The 22,264-nt window shown below is 43.1% G+C and overlaps 1 protein-coding gene across 1 annotated transcript in view; it reads right to left on the reverse strand.

The window, feature by feature from the left end:
• LOC121271523 (NACHT, LRR and PYD domains-containing protein 3-like) overlaps positions 1–20,930 on the reverse strand; it is a 111,471-nt gene extending 90,541 nt beyond the window's left edge. Inside the window, exons 1-3 of the mRNA XM_041177503.1 lie at positions 20,678–20,930; positions 12,630–13,126; positions 7,089–7,244 (exon numbers count right to left, since the gene is read on the reverse strand). Of these exons, the coding sequence (XP_041033437.1) occupies positions 7,089–7,244; positions 12,630–12,645 (172 nt within the window). The 5' untranslated portion in view covers positions 12,646–13,126; positions 20,678–20,930. The remainder of the gene's footprint in view (positions 1–7,088; positions 7,245–12,629; positions 13,127–20,677) is intronic.
• Between the last annotated feature and the right edge of the window lie 1,334 nt (positions 20,931–22,264).

Raw genomic sequence — 22,264 nt, forward strand, 5'->3', positions numbered from 1 at the left:
TTTTGTCTGTGACATCTTTTGGTTATCTCCACCTATCACTGGCCCTCTACCCAGCTCTTCCTGTCCCAACCACCCCCTGAACACCCCCCCGCCACTTAAACCAGCTTATATTTCACCCCTTCTCTATTTTTAATTAGTTCTGTTGAAGAGTCATGAGGACTTGAAACATTAACTGTGCTCCCTTCCATGCTGCCAGACCTGCTGAGTTTTTCTAGGTATTTTTGTTTTCGTTTTTGTTTTGGATTTCCAGCATCCGCAGTTCTTTGCTTTTATCTCTGAGTTACAGAAGGTTGCTGCTGAATACTATTGCTGCAATCCTAAAGAGAGAAAATGGAACACCACAGCAGGGAGAGGGCTCCAGCATCACAGATGCGGTACTGGAGGCCTTAGTGGTAGAGGTGGACAGGTGGAGAGATGCCATGGTTCCATGGGAAGACAGGATGCCATCAAGGACCACGCTTAGAAGGGACTGGGAGGCAGGTGACCAAGGATGTTAATTCCTGATGTCTGGACCCAAGGACCTGGCAGAAGTCTAATGGTCTCACACTGGTGGTGAAGGTCAGTGAATCCATCTTCACATGACATCTACTCAAAGCAACATCAACCTGCTTACCCATCAACACTCCTTGGCCTTCAGGAGTCATGTCTAACTTTCAGATACTCTACTTCACCCTCAAATATCTATCAATGCCGCCAGCCTCACACCTGCCTCACGCTGCCTCCACATACATCCAGCTATTCATCTATGGCAGGTACACCACTCAAACACAGTACTATACAATCACTAACATTCTGTTCTCTCCCTTGTAGCATAAGGTGCATACCTCCTGACTCCCCAAAGCCTGTCCATCATCGACAAGGCACAAGTCAGGAGTGTGATGGAATACTCTCCACTTGTCTGGATGATCATGGTTCCAACACACTCAAGAAGCTCAACACCATCTAGGACAAAGCAACTTGTTTGATTGGCACTCCATCCTCCTCCAGCATCCACTCCCTTCACCATCGAAGCACAGTAGCAGCAATGTGCGCCATCTACAAGATGCACTGCAACAACTCACCAAGATTCTTTTGACAACACCTTCCAAACCTGCAATCTCTATCACCTAGACGAAAAGGGTAGCAGATGTATGGGAACACCACCACTTGCAAGTTTCCATTCAAGCCACACACCATCCTGACTTGGAACTATCCCTCGGACAAAATCCTGGAACTCCCTCCCTAACAACACTGTGGGTGTACATACACCACATGGCCTGCAGTGGTTCAAGAAGATGGCTCACCGCCATCTTCTCAAGGGCAACTAGGGATGGGCAATAAAAATGCTGAACTAGCCAGAGATGCTTACATCCTGTGAAAGAATTTTTAAAAACACAATAGAATGGAGAAGAGCAGAGCCAAAAAGGGCAAAAGAGGACACCTGCATCTCCTGAACCCTATGGAGGAGATGGTTCTCTGCACCAGCCCAGCCTGAGAAGTCAGGAGTTGTCTTTATTACCTCCAGACTTGACTATTCCAATGAACCACTTGGTGTCTCACAATCTACCCTCCGCAAACTTGAGGTCATCCAAAACTCTGCTGCCCATCTCTTAAATCACAGCAAATCCTGTTCCCCGGCTACTCTGGTGCTCACTGACTTACATTGATCCCTGGTCAAGCAATGTCTCAATTGTAAAATTTTCATCCTTGTTTTCAAATCCCTCCATATGACTTTGCCCCTCCCTTTCTCTGTAACCTCCTCCAACCCCACAACATCCTGAGATATCTGCGCTCCTCCAATTCTGGCCTCTTGTGCATTCCCAATCACAATCGCTCCACCATTGGTGGCCGTACCTTCAGTTGCCTCAGCCCCAAGCTCTGGAATTCCCTCGCTACGCTTCTGTGCCTCTCTACTTCACTTTCCTCCTTTAAGTCACTTCTTAAGACTTAGCTCTTTGACCAAGCTTGTGGTCATCTGACCCAATGTCTTCTTTTGTGGTTTGGTTATCATACTTTGTTTTATAATGCTCCTGTGCAGCCTTGGCTTGTTTCATTACATTAAAAGGTGCTATATAAATAAAAGTTTTCACTGCTATTGATGTTGTTACTAAGAATATTGAGGATAATGGCATGTTCCTGTCTTGTGCCCCTTCTCAGCTCCCAGTTTACCGCCGTCCTGCTGATGGCATCACCATGGAGCTCTTGCTTTCCACCCCTCTCCCCAACCTTCCCCCTCTATTTTCTGATTTAAGCCACCCACAAAGGGCCACCTGCCCAGCCACTGCAGCCTAAGGAGGAACAAAGAGAGAAACAGCATTGATGAAGAAGGCCCTTCACTAATGTGACACTCAGCCACCAGCTCAGACACCGGCACTGCCTTAAAAGCTAGTCTAGAGTTGGGATCAGCCCATGGCGAGTCGCAGGGCACAAGTGAGCTGAGACAAGGCCAGGTGAAAGGATGGTTCATGTGCCAGCTCCCCCGGAGGGCCAGGTCACAGACAGGTTCTGCTGCAGAGGACTCAGATTAAGAGCTTCAAAGAGGCAGCCTATGGGCATGAATACCGAGATGCTGGTTGCATTGACTGGCCTGCCACTGTTAAAGAGCATGGAGGTGCACAGCTCCAAGTTGACAGAGGGGATGGTGCAGAGCTTGCCCTCTCTGAAGCCTCTGCTCCATCGTCCTGTTGTGCTGCAGACCCAGAGGCACAGCCACGACTGCCTCCATAACTGTTGCAGCCTTTGTGCAGACAGGTCACCTCATCCTCTGCCTTCTCTGTGAAGCTGCAGCAATACTCCTCACCAAATTCAGGGACTCACCACAACAACTCCAAAAAAACACTCAACAGACCTTCCAATAACAGAGCCTATTCAAAATCACATTACCTGCAAACTGCATGCCTGGCCCTTTAAATAATGCCAGTGCCAGGCCCCTCTTGCAGTTGTACATTTGATCTTTGGTGAGTGCCAAATAAATTTAACCAATCAACCTGCCCGATCCAAATTTAGTATTCGGGCTGTTGGGCCGTTTGATGACATAAGATGAGGTCAGAAGCTTCTGATGTATATAGGGGATGCCTGCACAAGTGCCTTTCTCTCAACAGTGTGCCAAGCTGACTGCAGCAGAAGTAGTTGGCAAGGTAGTGCACTGCACCAGGGGGATAACCAGCTTCCCTAACGCCATCTCCAACAGAGGCTGCTGATCCAAATTTCCAGCCCAACATTCCCACATTGCAAGTTTCTGGAAAGGAATATTTATGTCCATGTAAATCTGTCTAATCGTCCAAGTAAACAAAACGTACATTCCATTGAGAATGGAGGGTGGCTGGGACGACACTGTAATCTACTGGTGCAACATATGACATAACAACTTGAGACCATCAGAACGTGAGAATGTGAGAACTAGGAGCAGGAATAGGACATACAGCCCTTCTTCGAGCATGTTCAATTCAATAAGAACATGGCTGATCTTTTAATTCAACTCCACTTCCTGATCTATCCCCATATCCCTCGACTTCCATACAGTCAGAAAATCTATCTATTGCAGTTTTGAAGATATTTAGCGACTGAGCATACACAGCCCTCTGGGATAGAGAAATCCAAACATTTCTATAACCCTCTGAGTGAAGATATTTCTCTTCACCCTAAAAGCCAAGCCCATGTCTTACATTTTTATATAGCACTTTTAACATAGTAAATGATTCCAAGGCACTTCGCAAAACCATTTACACAATTTGACACTGGGCCACGTAGGAAAATAATGGGACAGTTTGGTCGAAGGAGTAGTTTTTAAGGAGCACCTTAAATGAAGAGAGAGATGTAGAGAAAGCTTAGGGAGGAAAGTCCAGAATTTAGGATCTAGGCAGTAGAAGTCATGGCCACTGAAAGTGGAGCGATGAAAGCTGGTGTGTGCAAGAAGCCAACATTGGAGAATCGTGGAGATGCTGGAGGGCTGTCAAGCAGGAGGAGCTAACAAAGATATAATTGGGCAAGGGTATGGAAGGATTTAAAGTAAGGAATGAGAAGTTTAATCTCTAGATTTTGCCTCAATGGGACACACAAAACGCACATGATAACAATCTTAGAATTGATAGATTTAGAGCAACATGTGTCTGACATTACAAAAACAAAAATACCTTGGAAAAACTCAGCAGGTCTGGCAGCATCTGAGGAGAGGAACACAGTTAACGTTTCGAGTCCGAGTGACCCTTCAACAGAACTAAGTAAAAATAGACGAGAGGTGAAAGGTGACTCGAAACATTAACTGTGTTCCTCTCCGCAGATGCTGCCAGACCTGCTGAGCTTTTCCAGGTATTTTTGTTTTTGTTTTGGATTTCCAGCATCCGCAGTTTTTTGCTTTCATCATGAGTCTGACATTGTCCACTTTGGTGTATGAGGAGGTTCACTTTGAGTAAGTCCTTTTCTGTAATGACAGCTCACCCGGATTGCTTAGTATTTCACAGACCCCGAAGGTTTACCCTCCTTGTAAGCACCGAAACTATCTTGCGTCTGCTTTCTGTTGATAGTAATAAACCCATAATCTGAATTATCACTGGTCCCAATCAATATATTCCAGATTCAGGCCTGATTTGATCTAATACAGGTGGACCTATTCTCTCACTAATGTTTGTGTCACGTTTTTGTCACTCATTTATACTTTGCAGCAATTGAAAAGAAAAAAAACTTGTATTTATACAGCACCTCTCATGACCATCAGGTATCCCAAGGTGCTTTGCAGCCAATGAAGTACTATTGAAATGTAAAACCGGTCCCATTCCCACCTCATGAAATGGCAGAGGCCAGTTTGGGGACAGGACATCCAGTTTCTGGTCTCTGCAAAAATTCAGGCTCAAGTATGCTGTATAATGACCCACAACATGATACCATTTGCTTTGTACTCCTAAAAATTTTCAATTCCATCCAGGCTCACGTAACGACCAGACAAAATCCCCAATATTGCATTGCCAAGCTTTGTTCAAGTCATTTTTTGAGCTGTGGCTCAGTCAGTAGCACTGTTGCCTCTGAGTCACAGAATTTAAGTCCCACTCCAAGACATGAGCGCAAAATGAAGGCCAGCACTCCAGTGCAGTACTGAGAGTTTGCTGCACTGTTATAGGTGGTGCCTTTCAGAGGAGGTGTTAATCCGAGGCCCCATTTGCTTATTTGAATGGATATAAAACACCCCAAGGCAGTATTTCCAAGGAGAGCAGGGTGCCCTTTCCAATTCTTATCCCCCAAATATGTCACAGAAACAGATTATCTGGCCATTATCACATTGCTGTTTATGGGAGTTTGTTGTGTGTAAATGGGCTGCCCACACTTCCTATATTACAACAGACTACATTTCAATAGTGAGATAAAAACAAAAAAACTGCGGATGCTGGAAATCCAAAACAAAAACAGAATTCCAATGGCCTCAACTATTTACAATCTGCACTAATGATTTGGATGAAGGGACCAAATGCATAGTTGCTAAATTTGCTGGTGATGCCAAGATAGGTAGGAGAGTAAGTTGTGAAGAGAGCATAAGGAGCCTGCAAAGGGATATTGAGAGCTTAAGTAATTGGGAAAAATTTGACAGATGGAGCAGTGTGGGAAAGTGAGAACTTATCCACTTTGGCAGGAAGAATAAAAAGCAGTATATTATTTAAATGGTGAGAGATTGCAGAATTTTGCAATACAGAGGGGCAGAGGGATCTGGTTGTCCTGGTACATGAATCACAGAAAGTTAGTGTACAGGTGCAGCAAGTGATTAGGAAGGCAACTGGAATGTTGGCGTTTATTGCAAAGAAAATCAAGTATAAAGGTAGGGATGTTTTGCTACAGTTGTACAAGGCATTGGTGAGATCGCACGTGGAGTACTGTGTACTGTTTTGGTCTCCTTACTTAAGAAAGGATATAATTGCATTAGAAGCAGTTCAAAGAAGGTTCACTGCACTAAATCCTGGAAAGAAGGGGTTGGCTTATGAGGAAAGGTTGGACAGGTTGGGCATATACCCATTGGAGTTTAGCAAATTGAATCATATAAGACCCTAAGGGGGCTTGACAGGGTGGGAGCTGAGAAGATGTTTCCCCTTACAGGTGAGACTAGAACTAGGAGACACATTTTAAAAAGAAGGGGGTTTCCCACTTAAGATGGGGATGAGGAGAATCTTTTTTTCTCTCAGGGGGTTGTTAGTTTGTGGAATTTTCTACCCCAGAGAACAGTGGAGGCTGGGTGGTTGAATATTTTTAAGGCTGAGTTAGATTGGTTCTTGATTGACCAGGTAATGGTGGTGCAGGCTTGCGAGGCCGAATCACCTACTCCTGCTCTAAGTTTGGGGAGAAAAGGCCCTGGGAGAAAACTTTAGGGCACTAAGGAAAATGCTGGAAGCCAAATAGTTTGGATTTTGGTAGACCCTCCACCTGCAATTTTTGATGTGATTAATGACAGTAAAATATTCAACATATCCAAAATCTATTCTGCAGCCTCTCCAAGGCCTCCATATCCTGCCTAAAAGGTGGTGCCCAGAATTGGATGTCATACTCTAGCTGAGGCCTAACCAGTAATTTATAAGGGTTTAGCACAACTTCCTTGCATTTGTATTCCATGCCCCTATTTGTAAAGTCAAGGATCCCCTTTGCCTTTTTAACAGCTTTATCAACTTGTCCTGTCATCTTCAGAATTTTTGTTTTCAAGTAAGCTTTGAAAAATATTTAAGAAACATTCTAATTTCGAAAGAGGGATGTTGCTCAAGTTTAAACTCCAGGCGGATCCAACTTAAAAATGCAGAAGTTATGAGGCTGGGAATTGAACACCCTGCAACTTTTGTACATTAGCAAAATACCGCAGATACTGGAAATCTGAGATAAAGTAATTTGTTTCAGATGAAAGGTCACAGATCTGAAATGTTACCTCTGTTTCTCCCTCCACAGATGCTGCCAGAGCTACTGAGTATTTCCAGCCTTTCCTGTTTACATTTCTGCAACATTTGTCTGCTGTTTTAATGGTGATCTTAAACATTTAATATACACCTGCTTTCAAAACGGTTTTTAAGTAGTGCAGAGAAGAGGTGTATTAGTCTTTCTACGTTGTAAACAAGATGCTTAATATGCTGGACAAGGCTACTCACCGCTGGAGCTGCTGGTGTTTGTCTGCAGGGTAACATTCACTGGACCCGTGATGTTCTGAAAGGTTGGACACACAGCAGTGCTGCCGGTTTGCACTGTTTGCTGAGATCGGATGAGCGCCTGTATTCCGGGATCTGCCTCAGAGCTGGGATTGTGGTCTTCCGTCAGAAATCAAGAAGAATATTCAAGTAGATGTAGAAATTATAACCGGTACATCAGTAATCTGTCTTGGGTGGTACTCCATTAGGCTGCTATACACACCATTCACCAGCCAACATTCATCTCCACTGAAATCAATGGGACCAAATTCCAGGCGGGTGGCTGATGGGGTACCACCCGATTTACACAACCGTCCAAAGACAAAACTCTATCCCATGAAATGTTACCTTGGGTGGTGGTGCACAATGGGCTGTGCCACATTGATCACGCACAAGTTGCCCCGCCTGATACTCTGTTCCATCGAGTTCAATTGAACTGAGAATAGGCTGGAGTCTGTAACTGCATGGTCATTGTGACATCACACATTGTACGCTACCACCAAGACAATTTTGTGCCCCTACGCTAGGGTGTAACTTGACAATGTGCGATAGCATAAAGTAGGTGAGAGCAAACAGGCCGGCTCACCTCCTTCAATGGATATGGCCCCACCCAAAGTTAAACTCCCTGCCATTTATGTGAATGGGGAGAAGACTGAGTGGGTTCTGAGGGGTGGGTGATTGGTTTCGATAGACTCCTGCCCAGATGGGCAAGCTAAACATGACTCAGCAGGAATCCGAAGGGAAGCTAGGAAGATATAGTAATCTGGAAAATGATGCCCGCCCCTTTTTTACCCAGATGATAGATTTGTCTAATAACTTTTAAGGGAGTCTGGGAAAGGGATAAAATGAATGATTTTAATAGAAAATTGAGGTTCCTATGGAGAGTTTGGGTTGGGAGATATGATGGATCACCCACCCACTTCCTATTTAAAAAAAATGTTCTTAAAGGGCTTTGATGGAATAAATAAGGAAATACCGTTTCCAGTGGAAGAAGGGTCAGTATTGAAAGAACACAGATTGAAGATAATTGGCATAAGAGCTAGAGGGAAGGTGAGGAATTTTTATTTTACATAGCCAGTTAAGATCACGAACGCACTGACTGAAGCAGTGGCAGAAGCAGATTCAGTTGTAACTTTCAAAGGGAATTGGATAAATACTTGAAGGTGAGAAAATTTGCAGGGCTATGGGGGAAGAGAAAGTTTGTGGATCTACTTAAGTGGATCTTTCAAAGAGCCAGCCCAGGCACAACGGGCCAAATAGCCTTCAGTTCTGACTAAAGGTCACAGACCTGAAACGTTAACCCTATTTCTCTCTCCATAGATGCTATCGGACTTGCTGAATATTTCAAGCATTTTCTGTTTTTATTTCTAGCTACCTTCTGTGCTGTTTCATTCTATGATTCCTGTATTTGGTCTGTTCTTGAAGATAGCATCATGTGTTAGTAAGAATTGGTGAAGAAGGTGATTTATGAACAGCAGCAGCCCCTTCACCGGTTTGATTAGGGGAGCTGGGGCCAAATCTTGAAATTGTTGGAAATGCTTGATAATCAGATATCATCATAATAGAAATTCGTCTTAGACCATCAGGTAAAACAAGTGGGATAGGACCAGCCACATGTTATATTCAGTTTCATTGAAAAGAACTGTATATCCAGTAGTGTGTACGTAACAGGCAGCTGTACACCCTGGAGAGTGTAAGGTCAGGTGGACTCTTACCAGTATTATGAAGGAACATGAAAGGAAGGGAGGAGATGGAGGGACGTAGAAATGAGACAAAGGGAACTGTGCAGAAATCAGCTAGCCAGAGACAATGTAAAAATCTCTGTCTTAGGGAAATAGCACACAAATGTCCCACTAAAGGAAAAAAAAATGAGACGCGCTATTAAAGTGAGCTTTCCTTAAGGAGCTGCCAGTGATACCAGAGTGCAGGTATCTTCCAAGATGGCATCAGTCAGTATGCAACAACCTCCATAGGCAATCCTAGCAATTAGAGACCAGTTAGTCTTACATCGGTGGCAGATAAGGTTACGGAATCTGTAATCAGGGAAAACAAAATCAACAGGAACTTGGAGAGGTTTGAGTTAATTAAGGAGAATCAGCAAGGAGAGCGTGTTTGACTAATTTTGTGATTTTTTGATGAAGTAATAGAGAAGGTTGAAGAAGAGAATGTGGTGGATGTTGTCTATGTGGATTTTAAGAAAGCGTTTGACAAGGTACCACATAAAAAGCTGATTAACAAAAGTGAGGTTCATGGAATAGGAAGGTCAGAATCCAATTGGTTAAAGAGTTGGCTTAAGGACAGAAAGCAGCAAGTTGTGGTAGATGGTTATTTCTTGGATTGGAGGATTGGAAATGGTGGTGCTCCCCCAAGGGCCAGTGCTTGAATTACTGCGTTTTTTGATATGTATAAATTAGTTGGATCCTAGAATACAGAGTAAAATATTAAGATTTGCCAATTATACCAAACTTGGAGGAGTGACAAACAGTGAGGATGGTATGAATTGCTTGAAACAGAACATAGATAAGCTTGCAGAATGGGCAGACAATCAGTAGATGGAATTCAATACAGAGAAGTGTGACGTGATGTATTTTCACAGAAAGGATAGGGAGTGGTGATATAAACTTAATGACACAATTCTAAATAGTGTGCAGGAACATAGGAGACCTAGAAGTGCACGTGCATCAATCTTTGAAGGTGGCAAGATATATTGAGAGAATGGTTAGCAAAGCGTACGAGATCTTGGGCTTCATAAATAGAAGCATCGAGCACGAAAGCCTGAAAGTTAGGCTGAAGTTCCACAAAGCTCTAGTTAGGTCCCAATTAGAATATTGCATCCAGTTCTAGTCACCACACTTCAGTAAAGGATAGAGCATGGAAGGGATTTACTAGAATCGTTCCAGTTTGTGGGGATTTGCCTAGATTGCAAAGTCTGGGGTTGTTCTCCTTGGAGCAAAGGAGATTAAGGAGAGCTTTGATAAAGGTGTACAAGATTATGAGAGACTTAGATGAGGTGGACAACAAAAAACTCTTTCCATTAGCTGATGATACAAGGACTAGGTGATACAGATTCATGATTTTAGGCAGGAAATGCAGGGGTGCGGGGGTGGGGGGATTGGGGGGTGGTGGTGGTAGTGTGAGGAAGAACATTTTTATACAGCGAGCTTGAACCCACAGCCCACGAAAGTGGTGAAAGCAGAAACAATCAATGACTTCAAAAGGAAATCGGATGGGTGCTTGAAGGAAATAAACTTGCAGAGCTACAGGGATCAAGTGAGGGAGTGGGACTGAGTGGGTTGATCTGCGAAGAACCAGCATGAACTTATTGGGCTGATTGGCCTCCTTCTGTGTCGTAATTGACTCTATGACATTATTGGACATGGTACATGTCAGTCAACAGATACCTTCAGTATAGATTGATGATAGGCATACATTAAAGTTAAGGGTTACACGGTTTGACGGAATACTTTTTGCATTGCAGAAAGCTTCCTAAATTCTGAAATAGTGCCATTAGTTTAGAAATTTGCTGATGATACTCCATTGTTTAAGATTACTGTGAGAGAGAATCCAGAAAACTACAGACTTGTCAGTTTAACGTCAGGTAAGGCTACTATACAATTTGTTATTAAAGATGGAGTGACTGAGCAAAAATTAACTGATCAGAGACAGTCAACATGGTTTTGTTAAAAGGATATCATGTCTGAATTTTTTAAGGAAGTTATTAATGAGGTAAACAAAGGTATATCTGTTTAAATAAACTTGCAGGAGGCATTTCAAGAGGATTGGCAAAATTAAAACAATGAAGTTGGAGGAAGCCTATTGACTTGGATTGGAGATTTGTTGGGAGGTAGGAGACACAGAGTAATAAGCATATGTACTCCAATTGGCGAAATGTGACGTTTGATGTTCCCCAGGAGCTGTACTCCAGTGCCTCAACTATTCATCATTTTAATAATAATGGCCTGATTGAAAGTGGTGAATCTAATTTTGCTGATGACACCAAATTAGGAGGCACAGTAAGTTATGGAAATGGGAGTCAATCATTGCAAAGGAACACAGGGTTGAATGAGCAAAATTCTGAAGTTTAATGTGAGGAAGTGTGAGGTTATCTATTTTTGAAATTAAGAAAATCAATATTTTCTAAATAGTAAAAATCTAGGAACTGTGGAGGGGAAAGGAAATTTGGGGGCCCCAGCATAGAATCACGTAAAGCCCCAAAATCAACTTTTTTAGTAACCATTAAAAGTTGTGTCAGTTTGAATTTGATTCAGATGCAGATTAACTAATGATGCCTCAAGTATAATTTTGTCTTGCTTAGTTTCCTATGGAAATCTTAATGTAACCATTTATCAGGATCCTACTATAATTAGTTTTGACAATGTTTGTTTTGGGTGGGGGAGGTGCGAATCTTGATGTAGCTTCATATATTTGGCTACAATATTTCCAGTTAATAATTTTAAAAACCGATGCTTTAGGTTATTTTTTTACAGTTACATTTTGGAGAGACCAATGCCTTTAACCACAAAAGGAAAATTATCTGGTATAAAAAACATTCACAAGGTTACAAAATGTTTTGTTCCCGTTATCTAACACTCTGATTAGACTCCATTTATAGTGCTGTGTTCAGTCTTCAGACGCCTCAGGAAGGATATACTGATCACAGAGGGAACTGAGCACAGATTTACCAGAATTACACCTAGGGTCAAAGGGTTGAATGATGAGGACTGGGTGTGTAGACTAGCCCTATTTTACCATGTGAGGAGTGATCTGATTCAAGGTGTTTAAAATGTTAAAAGGTTTTGATATGGGAGGACGGAGAAAACTGTTTTGTCTCATGAAGAAATCAAGAACAAGAGGTCATGATTTTAAAATTAGAGTTTGGGTAATTTAGGTGGGGAAATGAAGAAACGTATTTTTACAATGTAAGTTTGAAATTCTCTCCTATAAAAATCTGTGAGATAATTGGAGCTCTCAAGGCTGAGATTGATGGATTTTTGATAGGGATGGATATAAAAGAATATGAAGCCAAGCTGGGTGAATGGGGATGAGGGAAAGGTCAGCCATGATTTGATTGAATAAGGCTGAATGGTCCCTTCCAATTCCTTTACGAATGGCTTGATTGACTTTAATGGGCTCCTTTTGTCCCTGTGTAACCGGCTCAAGGGGCTGAATGACCTCCTCTTGTCCCTGTGTAACCAGCTCAAGGGGCTGAATGGCCTCCTCTTGTTCCCATGGGTAACTGGCTCAAGGGGCTGAATGGCCTCTTGTTCCCATGTAACAGACTGGAGGGGCTCAATGGCCTTCTGTTCCTATGAAACTGGTGTGAGAGGCTGAATGGCCTCCTCCTGTTCTTACATTAGTGTGTATCTCCTCATGATATCTGTCAGTTTGTTTAATGACCATAATGGGACCTTTAAATTATAGTTTTGCACAATTTAATGATGATTTAAGTAAAGGAACTAGATAATTTGTAGTGAGAACAATAACTTGTTCGGACAGTACACTTACCGTGTTCCATTTGCATCAATGCAAGGTTGCAGAAGCAAGGAAGAAATCTGGAACTCAGACACTCTATAAATCAACAAAAGAGAGCAAAGTGTGTGTGTAAATGAGTGTGCTTATAGGTGTCTGTGTCTCTCTCCCACTCTCTCTCTCTCACACACTGTAAATGTCAGTATCTATGTGTCTCTCACTCTTTTGCTTGCTCTCTCTAATACTCTTTCCCTGTCCGTCATTTAAATGTGTGTGTGTGTGTGTGTGTGTGTGTGTGCCTCCCAGTGTCTGCCAGTAAATGTGTGTCTTTTTGTGTTTCTCTCTCTCTCTCCCTACTGTCTGTCTGTAAATGTCTGAGTGTGTGTAAATGTCCCTCTCTCTCTGTGTATTGGAGAAAGATTTAAGAGATGAGACAGAGATTCATGGACACCAACAAAGAGGATCGCTGGGACTGATAATGAATCTGGACAGCAGCAAATGACCCAGGCACGTTTCTTTTCTGATGTTCTCTTCTGTAAAAATGAAAAGATTTTTTTTTAAAAACAGCAATTTACTCATCGCGCCCTTAAATTAAATAACCCTTTCACATTTACAGTCTTGCATTTTTTGTGTGCGTGTGTGTGTGTGTGTGTGTGCTCGAAATTTGCATTGGGTGGTGTATATAATGGACAGCCTGACCCATGACAATCTCATTTCCACATATGATAACTTTCCTGCTCAATTTTACTGCTCAAAATTGGGTGAGCAATTTCCAGTATGGCCCTAGAGAGCAGACATGGGAAGCTTGGAGTTTTGATGAAAGGTCACAGACCTGAAACATTAACTAAATACTGCCTGATCTGTTGAGTATTTCCAGCATATCAGATTTTATTTCAGATTTCCAGCATCCATGGTATTTTGCTTATGGAAAGCTTTCTGTTGTTCTTTCACTCATTTACCTGTATCCACATGGGCAGTGGATTTGGTGAGATGGAAACCACTGATTGGGGGTTTAATGGCCACAGACCTGCTTGGAATGTCCAGCCAGCAGCATCTGTGAAGTTTACAGTGAGTGACCCTCTTCCCTCTCACTGGGGAAATGCATTGTCTGGTACATTGCTCAGGTCCCAGTTCAAGCAAAGCGATCAAGTATTTGAAACTTCATTGAGTATTAGGGAAACAAAATAACTGGATATAAAGAGCGTTTCACTCCTCATAACTTGTTAGATTCCAAAAGGAAGAAAATGCACTTTGAGAAACTAAGATGAATAAAGTGTTAATTATCAAACCCATTTTGTGTGTTGCCCAACAATCTCTCTCATATTGCTCAATGCGTGTCACTTCCTCATTTTTGTATTGCCCAACCATAGCTTTATGTTTACTTGCAAATGATTGGTGCAGAATCCTCTCACTCAGGTGCTGCAGTTAATCAGGAACACAGGAAATGCTGGTGGAAAAAATATCAAGGCCTATCTTGCTCAGCTTCTACCATCCTGGGAGTTGCGTGGTACAAGGATAATGCAGTTGCTGACAATCCACAGTAATCAAACTCGATCAGTTAGCCTATCAAAGACCCAGACCAGACATATCATAAGAGAAGACCCTGAAGAGCTTTGGGAACCATAGGCCTACACAGACCCACAGCCAACTCTTCCTACCAAGCACTTGCCTCAAACTGTATTCCAAACTATTATATTCTGAAAGAAATCTATCTAATGTTTTTTTAACCAATCAATATTAGTTGCCTCCAGTGCTTCAATAGAGTCTTTGCACTGACCACTTGCTCACTGAACTGTTGGCAGCTTAATTTTGAATTAATCCTTCTTCTGATCTGTAGCCTCTGGTACTATGCTTGGCACTGCCTTGTTAGTTATATCGCTGTTCCTTCACTGCTGCTGAATCAAAATCCCAGAACTCTCTACCTACGCCACATAAACTGCAGCAGTACAAGGTGAAGATGAGCAAAGGGCAATTAGTGTTGGGCTATAAATGCTGGCCTAGCCAACAATGTCAAGATCCTGAGAAAGAATAACAAAAAAGCAGCAGTGGAAAGATTAAACATTAATATTATCCATTAAAATAAGCCCCGAGAAGATTATTTGCTCTCAGGTAACATTTTTTTAATTGAAAATAGGCTCAATTGATCTTTAAACTTCATCTCAGCTATGGTAACGATTAGATTTTTTTCCAACACTGCAGTCACTCAGTTCTGTACTGGAGGATCAGATGTATTATTTGCCAAAACAATTGTAACTTCAATCAGTAATAGTTTAAGTGGCAGGACTAATAACAGCAACAGCAATCAGCATTGAAATAGAACCTTTAAAGTTGTAAAAGGCCCCCAAGGCACTTCACAGCAGCCTCTTTAAACAAAACGTGACATAGAGACACATAAGAACAGATGACCTAAAGCTTGATCAAAGAGGTAGATTTTAAACAGGGTCTTAAAGGAGAAAAGAGTGGTAGAGGGATGAGAGGTTTAGGGAGGGAATTCCAGAGCTCAGGTCAAGGCAGTTGAAAACACATTCACCAATGGTAGTGCGATGAAAATAGGAGATGTGATGTCCAGAATTAGGTGAATAGGTACCTTGGAGGGTTGTGCAACTGGAGGAGACTACAGAGATAGAGAGGGGCAAAGCCATGGAGAGATTTAAAAACATGGATGAGAATTTTTAAATTGAGATGTTGCCGTAGTAGGCCAGTGAGCACATGGATGATGAGTGAGCGGAACATGGTGCAAATTAAGGCAAAGGCAGCAGAGTTTTGGATGAGCTCCATTTTATGCAGGGTGGAATATGGGAGGCCAGTCAGGTCAGTATTGGAATAGTCAAGTGTAGAGTTAACAAAGGCATGGATGAAGGTATCAGCAGCAGATGAGCTCAGGCGGGGTGGAGTTGAATGATGTGACAGAGGCGAAAATAGGCAATTTTGGAATTCAATATAACACCAAGGTTGTGCATAGTCTGATTCAGTCTCCAACAGTTGCCAGGGAGAGGAATGGAGTCCGTGGTTAGGGAACAAAATTTGTACTGGGGACCAAAGACAATGGCTTTGGTCTTCCCAGTACTTAATTGGAGGAAGTTTTTGCTCATCTAGTACAGGATGTCTGACAAGCTGTCTGATAATTTTAAGACAGTGGAGGGGTCAAGCGAGGTGGTGGTGAGGTAGAGCTGAGGTGTTTTTGGATGATTTCACTGAGTGGCAGCATGGGCCTCAAGAGAAGACCAAGGATAAATCTTTGGGAAATTCCATGGGTAATTGCAGAAATGGGAAGAGAAGCCACTTCAGGTAATTTTGGGCTGTGATTAGATAGATAAGCATAGTACCATGCAAGTCCAGTCCCACCCTGCTGTGCAGCAGTGGAGGGGTGTTGGAAGAGGATGATTCGATCAGCCATGTCAAAGGCTGCAGACAGGCTGAGAAGGTTGAGGAGGGGCAGTTTACCTTTGTCACAGACACAAAGGATATCATTTATGACTTTGATAAGAACCATTTCAGTACTGCAACAAAGGCAGAAACCTGATGAGAGGGATTCAAAGACAGAGTACAGGGAAAGATGGACACAGATTTGGGAGGTGTCACATGTTGAAATGGGTTTTATAAACAGAAGAATAGAGTACAAAAAGCAAGGACGTTCTGCTGCACCTTATCACTGGATAGGCGTCAGCTGGTATATTGTGCTCAATTCTAGACACCGGAATTTAGGAAGGATTTCAATGCCTTGAAGAGGGAACAGAGATTTGCTGGGTTGGTACCAAGAATGTGGAAGCTGGAATTGCTCTCTTCTGGAAAGGTAAGGTTATGGAGGCATACAAAATTATGAATCGTATGATAGAGTAGATAGGGAGAGTAGATAGGGTGAAATGGTTTCCAATGGTAGGATTGGGAACGACCGGACACTGGTTTAAGACAAAAAAATCGAGAGGGGAGATGAGGAGAATGTTTTATTATGCAGTGAGTTGTTATGATCTAGAACGCACTGCCTGAAAGAGTGGTGGAAGCAGATTGAAAAATGACTTTTAAAAGGGATATGGATAAATACTTCAAATGGGAAACATTGCAGGGTTATGGAGAAAAAGGAGAGGAATGGGACCAATTAGAGAGCTCTTTCAAAAGGCAGATATAGGCACGATGGCCAACTTGGTTCCTTCTGTCCTGTACATCAATCTGCAATGGATTTTCAATAGATTTCTGCAGCTGGAGACTATACCTGGTCTGAACTGCCTTGCTCCAATACCACAGGAAACTTGGAGTACTACCATACAAATCGTCATAGTGCTACTATTGCAGATAGAATCATAGAATGGTTACAACAAAAAAAGAAGCCATTTGGTCCATCGTTTCATGCTGGTTCTGTCATATACTGTTGATAGTGCCTCTATTACCATGAAAAGAACATCTTCTAACTCATAAGAGCAAAATACTGCTGATACTGTAAATCTGAAATAAAGGCAGAAAATGCAGGAAATACTCAGCAGCATCGGTGGAGAGAGAAACTGAGTTAATGGATTGGATTTTATGGGGGTTGGGGGAAGGGGGGGCATGGATTACCTGCCCTCCTGACTAAAAGGTGCATCGGCACCGCACCAACCTGAAACCTGACTTCCCTGCTGCAATAATACGCTGCGGGCAGCTTCAATTGATTTACAGTGGGATGAACACCCCATATGCGAGGAAGACCCAACTTGGAGAGCAGCCAGCTGGCAGTTCTTTGGTCCCACCAGTGCCAGGATCAAGTAATGGGACTACAAGCAGTCCCTGGAGAAGAAGTGTTGTGGATAGTGGACTTCAGGTAGCTCTAGAAATTTTGGCTGGGCCTGCCAGCCTCAGGGAGTATGATCTTGGGGGTTGGGGGGTTCTCCAATGGGCACAGGGGAAACCACCCTCAAAGGAAGTAACCCCATATCCTGCCCATAACCCATCAGCAGCCTGCGCAGTGAAAGCTGCCGGGCTGCCCACTTCATTCCCAACTTCACTGCAACATACGTAAGGATGAGCTATGGGTGTATTGTGGGGGAGAGTTTAAACTAACTTGGCAGGGGATGGGATCCTGAGAGGAGGTTCAGCAGGGGGAGATGCGCAGCCAAAATTAGAAGAGAGAGCAAGTGAGTCAGGAAGGTATAGAAATTATAGGCCAGTTAAGGCACAAGGGAGCTTGGCAAGGTTGGATAGTATTTATTTTAATGCAAGGAGTCTGACAAATAAAGCAGATGAGTTGAGGGCACAAATTAACACATGGAAGTATGATGTCATTGCTGTCACAGAGACATGGTTGAGAGAAGGGCAGGATTGACAGCTCAATATTCCAGGATATAGGGTCTTCAGGTGAGAAAGGGAAGGAGGTAAAAGAGGAGGGGGTATTGCAATATTGATCAAGGAATCAATTACAGCAATAATGAGGAATGACATATTAGAAGGCCCCTCAATTGAAGCCATTTGGATAGAACTGAAAAACGAAAAAGAGCAATCACATTGCTGGGAGCGTACTATAGGCCCCCAAACAGAGAGAAATAGAAGAGCAGATATATAGGCAAATTTCAGAGAAGTGTAAAAATAATAGGGTAGTAATAGTGGGGGATTTCAACTTCCCCAACATTAACTGGGATGGTCATAGTGTGATAGGTTCAGAGGGAGTGGAATTCTTAAAATGCATCCAGGAGAGCTTTTTAAGCCAGTACGTAGAAGGTCCTACAAGAGGGGGTTGTCCTGGACTTAACTTTAGGGAATGAAGCTGGGCAAGTGGTAGAGTTATCAGTGGAGGAGCATTTTGCAGATAGTGATCATAACTCCATTAGATTCAAGGTTGTTATGGAAAAGAACAAGGATGGGCCAGAAATCTAAAACTAAAGAGTTCTAAATTGGGGGAAGGCCAATTTTTATAAGATCAGATATGATTTGGCCAGAGTGGACTGGGAGCAGCTACTTTTAGGTAAATCTGCATCAGAGCAGTGGGAGTCATTCAAGAAGGAAATAGGGAGAGTACAGGGCCAACATATTCCAATAATGATAAAGGGCGGGACCAACAAATCCAGGGAACCCTGGATGTCGAGGGATATACAGGATTGGATAAAGAGAAAAATTGAGCCTTATAGCAGATAGCAAGGGCCCAAAACAGCGGAAGCCCGAGAGGAATACAGAATGTGTAGGGGGGAAACTTAAAAAGGAAATTAGGAGAGCAAAAAGGGGGCATGAAGAAACATTGGCAGGTAAAATAAAGGAAAATCCAGTAAGTACATTAAGAGTAAGAAGATAATGAGGGAAAGAGTAGGGCCCATTAAGGACCATGGTAATTTGTGTGTGGAGCCAGAAGATGTAGATAGGATTCTAAATGAATACCGTGTATCAGTGTTCACAAGTGAGAGGGACGACATGGGTATGGAAATCAGGCAGAAGGACTGTGATATAATTTTAAAAATTAGCATAGAAAGGGAGGAGGTTCTAAGTAGTCTGGCAGGCTTAAAAGTAGATAAATCTCCAGGCCCAGATGAACTGTATCCTAGGCTGTTGAGTGAAGCAAGGAAGGAGATAGCAGGGGCGCTGGCAATAATTTTCAATACCTCTCTGGCCACAGGAGAGGTGCCAGAGGACTGGAGGACAGCCAATGTGGTACCATTATTCAAGAAGGGAGGAAGGGATAAACCAGGGAACTACAAGCCAGTCAGTCTAACCTCAGTGGTGGGGAAACTATTGGAAGCAATTTTGAGGGACAGAGACATGGATTAATCAAGGACAGTCAGCATGGTTTTGTTAAGGGGAGGTCATGTCTGACCAATTTGAATTTTTCAAAGAGGTGACCAGGTATGTAGATGAGGGCAATGCATTTGACGTAGTCTACTTGGACTTCAGCAAGGCTTTTGATAAGGTCCCGCATGAGAGACCGATAACGAAGGTAAGAGCCCATGGGATCCAAGGCAATTTGGCAAATTGGATCCATAACTGGCTGAGTGGCAGGAAGCAGAGGGTGATGGTCGAGGAGTGTTTTTGTGACTGGATGCCTGTGTCCAGTAGGGTTCCATAGGGATCAGTGTTGGGTCCCTTGCTGTTTGTGGTCTATATAAACGATTTAGACTTGAATGTAGGAGGGTTGATCAGTAAGTTCACAGATGACACGAAAATTGGTGGAGTGGTAACTAATGAGGAGGATAGCCTGAGATTACAGGAGGATATAGACGGGCTGGTCAGATGGGCTGATCAGTGGCAAACGGAATTTAATCCGGATAAGTGTGAAGTGATGCACTTGGGCAGGACAAACAAGGCACGGGAATACACAATGAATGGTAGGACCCTGGGAAGTACTGAGGATCAGAGGGACCTTGGTGTACATAACCACCTTAAGGGACTGGTGGACAAGAAGGCATATGGGATACTTGCCTTTATTAGCCGAGGCACAGAGTATAAGAGCAGGGAGGTTGTGCTGGAACTGTATAAAATGCTGGTTAGGCCACAGCTAGAGTATTGCGTGCAGTTCTGTAATCCGCATTATAGGAAGGATGTGATTGCACTAGAGAGAGCGCAGAAGAGATTTACCAGGATGTTGCCTGGGCTGGAGAGTTTTAGTTATGAGGAGAGATTGGATAGACTGGGGTTATTTTCCCTGGAGTAGAGGAGATTGAGAGGGGACATGAGTGAGGTGTATAAAGTTATGAGAGGCATAGATAGGGTAGACAGGGAGGAACTTTTCCCCTTGGAGGGGATCAATAACCAGGGGGCATAGATTTAAAGTAAGGGAAAGGAGGTTTCAAGGGGATGTGAGGAAGATTTTTTTTCACCCAGAGGGTGGTGGAAATCTGGAACTCACTGCCTGAAAAGGTGGTAGAGGCAGAAACACTCATAACATTTAAGAAGTATTTGGATGTGCGCTTGCGATGTCATGGCATACAAGGCAATGGGCCTAGTACTGGAAAATGGGACTAGAATAGTTAGGTACTTGTTTGACTGGCGCAGACTCAATAAGCTGAAGAGCCTTTTTCTATGCTGTCAGCCTCTGTGACTCTAATATTATAAAAAGGACCAACAAGTCCTGTTTAGATGATGGCCCAAGTTATACAGAAGTAATGCCGTATCGTAAACATTTACATACTTACAGGCTTCACTCAGTTGCTTCCTCTGACTCTATCCAAACATTTGAGCACGAAAGAAAGAGCAGTTAATAACCAGCCATTCCGGAAGCAGTGTGGGACCGCTCTCAGGTTGTGTGTGTAAACCAATAAAACATGGATCATTTCCTGTTCAAACCTTCATTCGGGCAAGGACTGAGCCGTTTCAACCTTCATTTGGGAAAGGACTGAGCAGTTTCAAACTTACTTCTGAATTCCCAGTCATCTTTGCTGAGGGTTTACAAGTGTTTCTACTTCCTCTCTGCACTTCTGCTTAATTTCAAGAATACTGCCACACCTTCTACATTCCAAATAGAGGAAATGAAGTTGATGAAACTTTTCCTCGTCAGCATTGTGGCTGGAGCTGCTTCTAACCCTCCATTATGTTTAATCGTTGCACGTAACCATTGCTCAGTGTAATCAGTGGTCAGCGATAAAGCCAGGGCACTCACCCCTGACCAGAAAGAAAGCCTCACTAGAGATCTATTCATCTCTGTGATTAGAATGTTGCCTCCTCTGACTGTGCAGTGGATTCAGGGTTCTTTAATGTGGGTTCCTCGTGTGCAGCTGCAGTGATGCCATCAAGCTGGCAAAGCAGCCAATAACATTAAAGAGCTATCTCGAACAGATAGCCAAGGAATGAAAACCACTAAAATCATATTACCTTTCAAAAAAAATTATATAGAGAAAAACGGAACATACACAGGGAGCGAGGTTAGAAGCTGAAATATAATGAACATCTTTCTTCTTAGTTATTCTTCTTCTTAAATTAACTTAACAGTCCAATAATTAATCATAATTGAGGTATTTAACAACATCCCACAGATATAAAATTATTTTTTTCAGGACAAGATCTGTTGTGCAGCAATAGTTATTACTTGTATCACCAATGTATGTGCACATATTGTTAAAGGTGGTAGGGTATGTTCATTAGGCAGTTAAAATAGCATATGGGACCTGGCTTTATAAATAGAAGCATGGGTTGGATTTTGCGTGGCACTATGGCTACTGACTGACCAGCTAAAAAATCAGTGGCAAGTCAATCCACCATTCTGATGGCTGTCCCTTAGCAATTTAGAACTGGGAGCAGTGCTAAATGCTTTGAGGCAAGGCTTCTGCCCAATCCCAGGAGGAAGTCCCGCCTTAGCGAGCTGCTGGCCAATTGGACGGCTGGCAGATTTGTAGTCTCAGCAGCACCAGGCAGTGACCACTGCTGGGACTACAAGCAGTCCTGAAAAAAGGTAAATCCAGGGTACCACCAGGGCCAGACTGGCAGGCCGCGGTGATGGTGGAGGGAGTGTTGGAGAGGCCAAGGGTGGAGGGTAAAGGGAGAAGGATGACCTGGGGGAGGGGTGTCTCCAATGGGCACAGGGGACCTGCAAAGTGCATTCCCCCTACCTCTTGCCCAACACGAAGCAGCTAAAGCTTCTGGGCTATCCATTTGGCATGGGTCTCCTGCTACTGCAGGTAAAATGGCAGCTGGGGTGGGATGAGGCCCTTAAGTGGCCATTAATTGTCCACTAAAGGAACTCAATTGGCTCAAGGACAAGCAAGGCCGCCTGATGATTCCACCAC

The sequence above is a fragment of the Carcharodon carcharias genome, chromosome 31 (assembly GCF_017639515.1).
Source record: "Carcharodon carcharias isolate sCarCar2 chromosome 31, sCarCar2.pri, whole genome shotgun sequence".
Lineage (NCBI taxonomy): Eukaryota > Metazoa > Chordata > Chondrichthyes > Lamniformes > Lamnidae > Carcharodon > Carcharodon carcharias.